Genomic DNA, 12391 nt, shown 5'->3' with positions numbered 1-12391 from the left:
GGTCCTTTAACATTGTGCTGATTGTGACTGACTTTATCCAGACTGACACCGAAGCGGGATATACTTACGAACAGCTGGCAATCCTCTGCATGTCTGGCTAGTTGCCCTCCTACTACGGAAACACTGCAGTGCAGAGAAGTAGGGTGGATTCAGGAGTCAGAAGCTTTGGGACTGAATCCCAGCTCTATGTTTTAACCCAGTGTCCTACTAGTCAGCTGAACTACTTAATAATCAGTTTTGTCCTTTATAAAATAGGATAAAGAATAATGCCTACTTCAGGCGGTAGTTGTGCAGATCAAATGAAATAAAGTCCATAAAAGCACTTCGTGAAAGAACTCGTCAAATGGTAGTTGTCTGAATAGAGTAGCAACAGCAACGGTGGTGACAGTAACGATGGCACATCCTACAATGTGGTGTTGCTGTCATTTAGAAGATGACAATGGCTGCTTCATTTGAAAGCACGAATTAAAATCTGAGAGCCAAGTTTCATGCAATTCTGGTGTCACGTTGATGGTTTGCAGTCAGTGTATGCAATTTTAGTGATGACTCAGCAAGACACAGAATTGTGTATTTCTGTAAGTAGAGTACCATCAGAATTACATAAAATTGGGAAGAAATTTTGATTTTATGGTTGTTTTTTGTGGGTTTTGTTTTTGTTTACGGTCTTGATGCTTGAGTCTTTAGCTACCCTGATGATAAATGATGTGGAAATGCTGAGCCCAGCAATCAAACATGCAAGTTGGGGCACTGAGAGAAAATTCACTTGTAGTCATTATTATGTTATTTTTGGAGGAGGTGGTGTAGAAGAGGGGAGCTTACAACTAGAATTAAGTTCTGTTTTACAAGATGGAAAATTATCTATCAAGCATGAAGTGCTTCTAATCCGGAAAAAAACCCAAATGTTAAAAATGGTTATATGCTACACCAACAGAGGTAGCACCAACCACTTCTCTGCCCTAACTACGCCACAGGAATTCAGAGCAGGTGGTCAGCAGGAAAATGCTTAGGAAATGCCTTCTGGGTTGTTGTTCCAGAAGGAAGAAGTACTATTAATACCATTCATTTCTTCTAAAGCTCCTTCTAAGGGTTCAACCAGATGCCGAGCAAGGTCTTTGGTCTCTTTAGTAAACACATGTTCCTAAGAGGCAGCAGGAGAAGGGGGCAACAAATTGTTGGCATCAGTACGAGGGGAAGTCTGTCATTCAGGGCTCTATCCTCTCTCTGCACTGTTCTTTGTCTAGAACAAAAGGCAGGTGGGAGGGTCAGCACCCTTCTCACTGAGTAACTGTCTCTGAACCAGAGTGCATGGGGCCACATTGCCTCTCTCAAGAAAAGGGGCACCGACTCCTCATGCTGGTGCAGCCACTCCAAGACGGGTCCTATTGCTGCCCCCAACAGTCACCATAGAACTGGATTTGCCTAAATGTGGCAGCCGTTTACATCCCACTTCTCTGCTTAACCCCACCACCCTGAATCCTAGGTTCAAGACCTCATCCACCAAGCCATAAAAAAACAGACAGAATTGAATTCAGTTGTCTACTGTGAGAAATCACGGTTTATAAATTCCCTGTCTGGTTTTGTTTTTCTTATAGTCAGCGATCAAGTGCTAATTTAAAAAAGGTTAAATATCAAGCTCTGAGGTTTGTTTGCCATTAACTGGGTGCACTTACCTGTAATAAGCATGCCGTGATTGGCATCAAATACCATAGAGTAAATCTGCATGTCTCCGGGTCCTCCCTGGCTGTCATGGAAGACTTGTAATAGTGAAAGAGTCTGTATATCCCACACCCTGAAAACCTGGAGGAATAAAGATCATGGGTCACTGCTTTTCCACTTTACTTTCCCTACTCAAAGCTATTTAAGTGAAGCATTTTCAGAATCTGAAATATGCTCTTAAAAACTTGCAGCAAAGTATGATTTACATGCTGAGAGAAATAATAGAGAAAATGTAAAAATAGAAAGCAAAAAGAAATAGCAAGGCTTCAAAGCAAAGTGTATGAACTCTATAGATCCGAATAAGAGAGGCATACAGAGCAATGAGCGGGCTCCACCCAGAGCCTGGGCACTGGTCTGGAACAGACAGTGGCAGCAGGAGAGCAGCTCCTGCAGGGCAGACAGGACCAAAAGCACACTCGCTTCTCTGTGGCAGAGCCCAAGCAGGGACTGAGAAGCAGTAGGTTGTGCTCTGTTTTCATCTGGAGGCACAGTTTATAGAAAGCTGTAGGATCAGTGAAAGGGGAGGACTCTGCCTTCTGACCAGGAACTAAACCAAGGCAACCTCTGGCTCAGGGTCTAGGCTTATTTGTAGACTGGGGCCCGGGGGCCATGTGGAGGATGGATGGTTAAAGATGTGCAGGAGTGAGCATGCAGACCACACACACGCACAGACGCGCGCGCACACGCAGAGATACAAGCCCCTAAATGTTAAAAAGAAACTATAATGTTAAGAAAAACTTAGGAAATGTTAGCTATCTTGATTGTGGTGGTGATTTCATTGATGTATACATCTATCAAAATCCACCAAATTGAACATCTGAATTATGTGTGGTTTACTAAACAAGAATCATAGGATAATAAAGGTGTTAAGGAAATTAAAAATTTAAAGGAGGGTATCTTTATGAACTGAAGAGTTGAAAAGGATTTCTTAGCACAAAAAGCATGAGCCGTAACAAGCTGATAAATTTAACTAAATGAAAATTAAAAACCTCTGTTCAATCAAAGCGATAGTCACAAATTCACAAAGGATAGAAGCAACTCAAATCCTCAGTGGCCAAGCTGAATAAGCACATAACGTATATGCAACAGAATACCATGCAGCAGTTAAGATAATAAACTAGAGTTATATGTAAGAACATAGAGAAATCTCAAAATGTAGTGCTGAGGGGAGAAAAAGGAAATCTCAGTAATATTCATTCACTATATTCATAGAGAACATTGAAACATGCAAAAATTTGAAAATGGATAAAAAGGACACTATGAACTCATCTGCAAAACAGAAGCAGTCTTGCACACATAGTAAACAATCTTATGGTTACTGAGAAAAGCGGGTGGGAAGGGATAAATTTGGGAGTTTGAGATTTACAAATGTTAGCCACTATATATAAAAATAGATTTTTTTAAAAAGTTCCAGCTGTATAGCACAGGGAACTATGTTTAATATCTTTAATAACCTGTAATGGAAAGAATATGAAAATGAATATATGTATGGACATGCATGACTGGGACATTATGCTGTACAGCAGAAATTGACACATTGTAACTGATGGTACTTCAATTTAAAAAAAAAAGAAACATGCAAAAATAAAACTATATACCATTTAGGGCCACTTACATATGTACTAATGGTGTGAAAACATGGTACTTGTTCAAAATTTAATACAAACTCATCAAAGATTCATCTCCTCTCGACAACTTCCATTGGTCACCCATTCAACCTGGGTGTTCTTCCTCTGATGCCCATAGTACTTGTCTGTCTTAATGGCAACTAGAAATTATATGATGACTAATTCAGTGGCCTTTTCTACGAAACTGTAACTTGCTTGAGTGAATAACCATGTCTTATTTGATTCTGTTTCTCCAGTGTCTTATGTATTCTCTTCAGTTTGGTTGGTTAGTTGGTTTGTGGTCTGTTTGCTTGCGTATTCCCTGTCTTGGTCCAATAGGAATTTAGAGTGGTGCAGCACTGCATAAACACCCAGTACTTCTTAAAAAATTGAATGGATACTTAATAAAGGGAATAGCTTCAGAAAACAGAATTCATTTACTTTATTCTTGGGTGGTCACAATACATTAGTTACTTTGGAGGAAAAAGGAGTAGTGCTATTCACTTGGCTGCACTGATTCCAGCCCTTTTCTCCCTCATCCCCCAGGGGCTGGCAGGGTTCCTGTCATTGTATTAGTACTTCAAAGCTCTGGAGAAGAAAAGTGGAGCCAGGTCAGCCCTAAAGGGGTTAAGGAAGAGCAGAACATTTCAGAAAGGTGATGTAGAGAGAAAACCCAAGAGGACAAGTAGCTTCCACTAAGGAAGACTTGGAGGGGCAGAACTGGATATTTATTAACCATCAATTAAATATTACATATAGTCATATAAAACTGAAATTACAAAAAAAAATTCACCTTCTAGTAGCAGTTAAGAATAAAGATGATATTTTCAACAAACTGGGAACGCAGGAGTTAGGTAGAAGGATTTTTTTTAGGTATTTTTATTTTTTATTGAAATATAGTTGATTTACAGCTCAGATTTCAGCCACCTTAATGAATTTCTCTGCTCTAAAAATTGTAAGCTGATTTTATTAAATTTTTCCAGTAATCACCTTATTTGCAAATATAATAATGCAGTCACCTCATTTCTAATATTCATGAATCATTTTTCCTTGTTTTATTACATTGGTTAGAACATTTAAAATACTGTATAGTAAGAGCAATGATAACAGAAATCCCTATTTTTTGTCTTTAATGATGACAGGAGGGCCAGCTTGTGTTTTTCTATTGAGGATAATGGCTCTCTTCCCAATGCTGTATTTTTCACTCATTACTTTTACTCTTGTCTTTAAACATGTTCTTTCTCATGCTGAGATCAATAGAAACAGAACAGTGACATCATTGCCCTTTCCATGTTGACAATATTTTTCTCAGTGACTGTCAGCTATTTCAGTCAAAAATTGTATGTATTCTAGATTTTCCAATAGTTGACTTTAAGGGAAGGAATTGCTCTTTTTCATTTTTGTTGTTCTCTTTTTGTTACCTTTGCGGAAGAAAGGCTGATTACATGTTGGTCCTTCTCATTTGTTACGATGTCGGTGATGCTGAACGTATGCCCCACAAGTTTCCCCACTGGCTTGGTGCTGATGCTGGGATGCCACAGCCGGAGCACTTTATCGTCTCCTGAAAGAAGGATGTGGGAGACTACTTACATTCTCAGGGATACAGGTGGTCAAATTTAGAGAGTCTCTCTCACCCTTAATCATATCCTTATCTTCCTTCTAGTATCAAATCACAGCCTGTTTCTTCCAGGATGTCATCTATGATGGACTGGCTACGAGTCTAGCCTTGTTTTGGATCTGCATCTTCTTGTCAAGGCTGTTTTGTGATAGTTGTATTTGCACATTTAAATGTGAATTTCATAAATATTTTATGAGTCTTTTTCTTGACTTAACACTTCTCTACTCATTTAGGCATTAATGTATTATTTATACTTCATTTACTTCCCAGATACTGAAGGCAGCTGTTCCTTTGTTTTCACATTCTTAAATTATGCAAACATTGTAAGAATAAAGGGAACCAAAGGAAGTGGAAAGTTGCACATAATTTTTACCATTATAACAAATCAACTCTTTTCATTTTTCCATCTTCCCTTCTAGCATATACCCATGAGCACACAAAATTTCTATGGAGTTACTATCATGGCATAGATACTATTTTCTTAATTGTTACAATCATATGGGTACATAGTAAAGGATTTAAACAATATGGAAGGATATATTTACTGTAAAAATGTATTCTTTTCCCCTATAAAATTCTAGTTCCACTCCCTATAGATTGTCACTGTTAGCTTATTTTCCTCTCTTACAGACTATTTTCAGAGTTGAGAATTAACATTTTTCCATTTATATTTAAACACTTGGAAATATTTTCAGGAAATGCTTTTTTCCAACAAAGAAAGAATCACTAACACTAATTTTTATCTTTGATACACATGTAAAAATATATTATAAGTGTTGCCCAAATACAAAAATCACTGTTGTAAAATGTACTTTTATCAAGAAATTACAGTGTGCTATGTTGAATGTACAGAGAGTCTAGGGAATGTAGTCTAGGTGTATACCAAGTAAGAGATAATATAGGTTTGGTTGCTTTGCTGTATACCTCAAATTAACATTGTAAGTCGATTGCATTTCAATTAAAAATAAGAATTAAAAACAGAGATAATATAGGTTTGGTGAACAGCTGGCAGTTTTATGATAAAACTGGATGTATATATAAACATATATGAAAATAAACTTTCTATTAAATTTTAATTTTGAATATCAGAATTATAATAAATCATGGGTAAAATATATGGTCAAACAATTCACAGGAGATACAATTAGCTTACATAGGAGAAAATGCTCCACAGCATTGGCTATCATATAAATTAAATTAAAACAGTGTCATTTTATACTTATTGAAACTGGTTATCAGTTACATGATTCAAGCTGAATAATTCCTATAATGCAGCAGCTTGCTTGCATTTGCTTTTCATTGGCTGTGGCCAAGAAGTATCACATTTCTCAGGTATGTTCAGAACCCTAAGCCACAGGCCCACAAATCATCCTAGATAATGTTGGCCAGGATCCCTGCTGAAATGGGCATTATCACTCCTGGAGGATGAGACCGGGCTGTCCCCAGAAGAAAATCTATGACTTGTATTTTACATGAAGGAGGATTGAATAGACAACTTCCACCTGAGAAGTGTCCAGGTCTCTTAAGCTAAAAACTGTATCTGGTGTGCATTGTGAAGGAAAAATTTATACAAAGTTTTAAATTCTCTAAAAGGTTTATCCAGCAGTAAAATGCTATAACTGTATGAAAATTCTATAACTATGTTAATTAGGGACAGCACTGTTTGCAAAGTAGAAAATCTCTGTGTAACGTGAACTGTCTTACCTCCAGTGACAATCACATTCGCTTTCACACAGTAACAAAAAGCGTTTGCTCCTCTTGGCATGGAGAACTCTCTGACAGGCCTGGGAAACACAGATTAGAAGTAAAGCTTGTGTATTTTTCTTTATAAAGCTAATTCCAACTTATGGATAGATTATATTCGAGAGGCTTATTTCTAAGTTGTTACACATCCATTTATCCACAGAAAATATTACAAGTAAAATGGTTAAGTTCTCCCTGACCCATAGAATCTACTTACTCTATAACATGATATTAAGACAGCATTTGCATTGTTTCTGTTTAAAGAGAAATCCAGTCCTCAACTCTGCAGTTGAGAAAAACTAAAATACAACAGCTGTTTTATAGTTACTATACATTAGTAAACTCTTAGTATATATCAATGTAACTATTAAATATTTAACTAGATAGAAAATAAGATTACATACTATTTAAACTCAGCTGTCTATAAGCTACTTTGTGTACTTATTATACATGGAACATGATGGTTTTGTGTTACAAATACTCACAAGTCTACTAGCTAGTCAATTAACCTATAAGAATGATTTTTAATGTATAAAGTTTTACGGAAGAACTATATTTGGAATACGCAAGTACACCTATATTGATTTATTTTAATAGATCATAGCAACACACAACAAATGACAGAAATTGCTGCTAGCAGGACACATCATGTTCAGATTTGTGTAACTTCAGCTGCCTCCTGAAAATCTAATTAATCTCATCGAACAAATGGGATACTTAACACCTGATATTTCTAAAAACCAGTTTCAAAGCTCCAAGGCTGCCATGGGTTTATCAACTGGAAAATACCTGAAAGTCATAGAATGTTTATATATATAAACTATTGTACTTACAAATTATCCTCAAGTCTCTTCAAGGATTCCAAAACTAGCGAATGAGTACTGTCTAAGGAGCAGGATCCAAAGCAATTTAGGGCTGGAATATATCTAATTTTCATAACCCAGTCATTATGTAGCTTCCTTTTAACACTGGGGATTAAAAGGAAGAAAGAGAGTTTATATTAGACTCACAAACACATCGTGTTGAGTTTCTATTTGGTATTTTATTTTCCCTTTAACCAAATCGCAACTCTGAGCTATGGTAAAGCTGTCCTATGCATTATACCACTTTCAACTGTTTAACTGTAAGTTCATCCTCCAGCATAGTTTAAATGAAAGAAGTAAAAGTTTATCATCAGATTTTGAGCTACAGAATCAGAATTAAAGGAAGAATCTAGAAGAATCCCAGTCCAATATTGACACTATCATCCTTACCCTACTGAAAAAGTTCTGATCATCCAAATGGAGGATTGTGTTTTATGTTATTTTTTATTTTATATGAGTCAATTCATTTTCATACTTCCCATGAATAGTCAAAACTGAAGAACTAAGAAGTTTGTAATCCCGGATCACCAGTGAAGCTGAGGCTAGGACAGCCATCATATTCTTTGTCAAAGGCTTGCTCATCAGTACACAGCACACCTGAGGGAGAGGCTTAGCATCAGAGTCCAAAACTTCTGCCATAAAATTCTTCTTGTCTTAACCTGGAAGAAGCCATCTTCATGGTATTTTATTTACTCATATTTTACAGTATATTTGTTTCCTTATCCAGAAGTATTTATTGAGCACCCATCATATTCCAGGTACTAGGGGCATAAAGTTGATTAAGGTAAAATTCTTATCCTCAAGTTCCTTAGATTGTAGTTGGGAAATAGACATATTTGTAACTCAAGGCAGGAAAGTTTGACAATACTGGATTAAACAGAGTGGGGAGAGAGATTTATTTTTCCATGCCAGATTGTGTTCAATTTTAGCTCTGGATACTGGCAACTTCTTTCTTTAATTTCCACAATGTTTTGCACACCAGTGCTTGCCACCTACATCACCCCCACCCCTATGCAGTCAATGAATGAATGATGTAGATATCAACTGCAGGAAAACTTTGATGGCTTCAGAATTTAATTACCCCTTTAGCCTTAATACTTTTTATGCTGTTGGGTCTGAGGACCGCTTGGTTTAAGAAAATGCCTCAACACTCAGCCTATACATACACTTCAGTCTCGAATTTAAGTCATGAACAGAATGATCAGCTGCATGATTAAATCGTCTACAAAAGAACCAATGTGAATTAGCATTCATTTAACTGTACTCAGCTTCCTCAAATTCCTCAGATCCCTAATCTCATTTCTAACATTTCTGCCTAATGGAAACAGAGATGGAACACAGGCCATGGAATTTTCTGACAGGCGACACATATCTCAGTAAAGAGAAGATTCATGTCTCAGCATCTATTCTAAGAGCCTATCATAATTGGAATAAAGTTCTTGACAGTAGGTAGAGCAGCACATCACGTATTGGGGAGGTCCTCCGTCAGAGTCTAGAACTTTGGTGGAACTAAGGAATACTGCTTGTATACGAATGATAGACAGTGGAGCCAGATACTTTAATTATTGTCATTCTTAGGGATCCAGCAATGGGCTAGTCGTACTTCCGTTGTAGCAACAGATGTAAGGAGCTTTTAACTACATATTTTAACTCTGGGATAAAATATTTGTTATATTAGTAACAAAGTATAATCCTGTGTTATTTAAAGTTTTTTTTGTATTCTAGAAGGAAAATTTTGGACAAAATTTAGAAAGTAAAAAAACATAAAGAAGAAAATAAAAATCATCACTCTAAAGTTCAAAGAGAACCATTGTTAACATTTTGGAAACTATATTCTATTTATTTATTTGTTTGTTTGTTTATTTACTTACTTATTTATTTATTTATTTATTTATTTATAATTTATAGCTCTTTTAAAAATATATTTGTCATCTTTTTTTTTTTGGTGGGGGTAGGTAATTAGGTTTACTTATTTATTTTTAGAGGAAGTATTAGGGATTGAACCTAGGACCTTGTGTATGCTAAGCACACACTCTACTGCTTGAGCTATACCCTGCCTCCTAGTATTTTTCTAAGAAGAACTACAAAGACACACACACACACGCAGACATCTATGTATTTTTTAAATAAAAATGGATACAAATACACATAGAAAAATAAAAATATTTTTACTTAATATTATATAATGAACATTTTCCGTATTATTAAATGTTTTTCAAAACATAGTTTAATGGAGGTGTGTGGCATTCTGTAATATGGTTATACTATGTTTTGTTTTATCAAATGCCCTTGATATCTTAAATATTTTTAGGACTCTGACAAAAATATATTTTACATATAAATATATTACATATGTATGACATTTATAAAATATGTAAATATATAGAATTTACATTATACATTTACATAATATCTGTATTTTTAAATGATTACTTATTTAAATTAATCATTCCCTTGTCGGCCACACTGGTAATCATATTTTTAAATACACGGGGATCACTGGTCTCAATGTATAAATGTTTATAATGTTTATAAATTAAGGCACTTGATGCAGTTGCCTAAACTGTTTTCCAGAAAGGGATTCAACTCACACTTTCACCACCAGCATTATGTGAGAATGCCTATCTCACAGTGTTATACCCACTTTTAACCTTTTCTAATTTTATAGGTGAGGATTGTATCCGATTTTACGTTGTATTTCTTTGATTAATAAAGATGTTATATTTAGTACAAAGTTTGTTTTTCCGCTAATAAAAATAATATGTCTTACTCTAAACAACTTCAAAAACACTACAATTATAATGCAGGCAATCGAAATCACCAATAATCACCCATCAGTTGGAGGTAACTGTTGTTAGCATTTTTTAAACATTTTTTTATTGAGTTATAGTCATTTGACAATGTTGTGTCGAATTCAGTGTAGAACACAATTTTTCAGTTATACATGAACATATATATATTCATTGTCACATTTTTTTTCGCTGTGAGCTACCACAAGATCTTGTATATATTTCCCTGCTATACAGTATAATCTTGTTTATCTATTCTACATTTTGAAATCCCAGTCTGTCCCTTCCCACTCCCCTACCCCCTGGCAACCACAAGTTTGTATTCTATGTCTATGAGTCTGTTTCTGTTTTGTATTTATGTTTTGGTTTTTTTTCTTTTTTTTAGATTCCACATATGAGCAATCTCATATGGTATTTTTCTTTCTCTTTCTGGTTTACTTCACTTAGAATGACATTCTCCAGGAACATCCATGTTGCTGCAAATGGCATTATGTTGTCGGTTACTATGGCTGAATAGTATTTCACTGTATAACTATACCACGTCTTCTTTATCCAGTCATCTGTTGATGGACATTTAGGCTGTTTCCATGTCTTGGTTATTGTAAATAGTGCTGCTATGAACACTGGGCTGCAGGTGTCTTTTTGAAGTAGGGTTCCTTCTGGATATATGCCCAGGAGCAGGATTCCTGGGTCATATGGTAAGTCTATTCCTAGTCTTTTGAGAAATCTCCATACTGTTTTCCACAGTGGCTGCACCAAACCACATTCCCACCAGCAATGTAGGCTTTTCTCCACAGCCTCTCCAGCATTTGTCGTTTGTGGATTTTTGAATGATGGGCCATTCTGATGGTGTGAGGTGATACCTCATTGTAGTTTTGATTTGCATTTCTCTGATAATTAGTGATATTGAGCATTTTTTCATGTGCCTATTGATCATTTGTATTTCTTTCTCAGAGAATTGTTTGTTTAGGTCTTTTGTCCATTTTTGGATTGGATTGAGCTGCTTATATATTCTGGAGATCAAGCCTTTGTCGGTTTCATTTGCAAAAATTTTCTCCCATTCTGTAGGTTGTCGTTTTGTTTTACATATGGTTTCCTTTGCTGTGCAGAGGCTTGTAAGTTTCATTAGGTCCCATTTGTTTATTCTTGCTTTTATTTCTATTGCTTGGGTACACTGCCCTAGGAGAGCATTTTTGAGATGTATGTCAGATAATGTTTTCCCTTTATTTTCCTCTAGGAGGTTTATTGTGTCTTGTCTTATGTTTAAGTCTTTGATCCATTTTGAGTTTATTTTTGTGTATGATGTAAGGGAGTGTTCTAGCTTCATTGATTTACATGCTGCTGTCCAGTTTTCCCAACACCATTTGCTGAAGAGACTGTCTTTATTCCATTGTATGTTCTTGCCTCCTTTGTTGAAGATTAGTTGACCAAAAGTTTGTGGGTTCATTTCTGGGCTCTCTATTCTGTCCCATTGGTCCATATGTCTGTTTTCGTACTGTTGTTAGCATTTTTGCCAGATGATCATTTTGAAATGTTTATTGACTATTTGTACTGTGTGTTCATGTGTGTGAACTATCTGTTCATGGCCTTTGCCAATTTTTATCTTGAAGAATTATTGGTTTTTAATTGAATTCTAACACTTATTAAAGAGTATTAACCCACTGTCTGTCATATTTGTAATAAATATTTATTCCAGTTTGTCATTTACTTTTAAAATGTTATCATTTGATGTTTGGGTATAGTCAGATCTATTAACCTTTTTCTCTGAATTCTATATCCATTGTTTTCATGTTTAAAATCTTCCATATTTAAGTACTAGTAAACAGTCATATGTATCTTTTACACTTTTTCATGATTTAATTTTTCATTGAACTCTTTAATTCATTCAAGTACCTATAGATTTTAATAGCCTTTAAAATAGGAATTTCAGTTGCTAATTTCAGTTGTCTGTGTTTCCTTTTATATTGGAAGTTCTTTGAGGTAAGAAACATTTCTTTTTCAGCTTTGTATTTAAAATCTCTACCATGGGGTCTGGCACATTATTTTCACTACATA

At 35.5% G+C, this 12391-nt stretch overlaps 1 protein-coding gene across 3 annotated transcripts in view; it reads right to left on the bottom strand.

The window, feature by feature from the left end:
* WDR64 (WD repeat domain 64) overlaps positions 1–12391 on the bottom strand; it is a 60636-nt gene that overhangs the window by 36293 nt on the left and 11952 nt on the right. For all 3 annotated transcript variants that reach the window (XM_015234787.3, XM_072948561.1, XM_072948560.1), the window contains exons 8-11: positions 7518–7652; positions 6646–6725; positions 4745–4884; positions 1671–1797 (exon numbers count right to left, since the gene is read on the bottom strand). In XM_015234787.3, coding sequence (XP_015090273.1) covers positions 1671–1797; positions 4745–4884; positions 6646–6725; positions 7518–7652 — 482 coding nt within the window. The remainder of the gene's footprint in view (positions 1–1670; positions 1798–4744; positions 4885–6645; positions 6726–7517; positions 7653–12391) is intronic.

The sequence above is a fragment of the Vicugna pacos genome, chromosome 23 (genome assembly GCF_048564905.1).
Source record: "Vicugna pacos chromosome 23, VicPac4, whole genome shotgun sequence".
NCBI classification, from domain to species: Eukaryota; Metazoa; Chordata; class Mammalia; order Artiodactyla; family Camelidae; genus Vicugna; species Vicugna pacos.
Note: the sequence above shows the minus strand (reverse complement) of the source record. Positions and strands in the feature narration are given on the sequence as shown.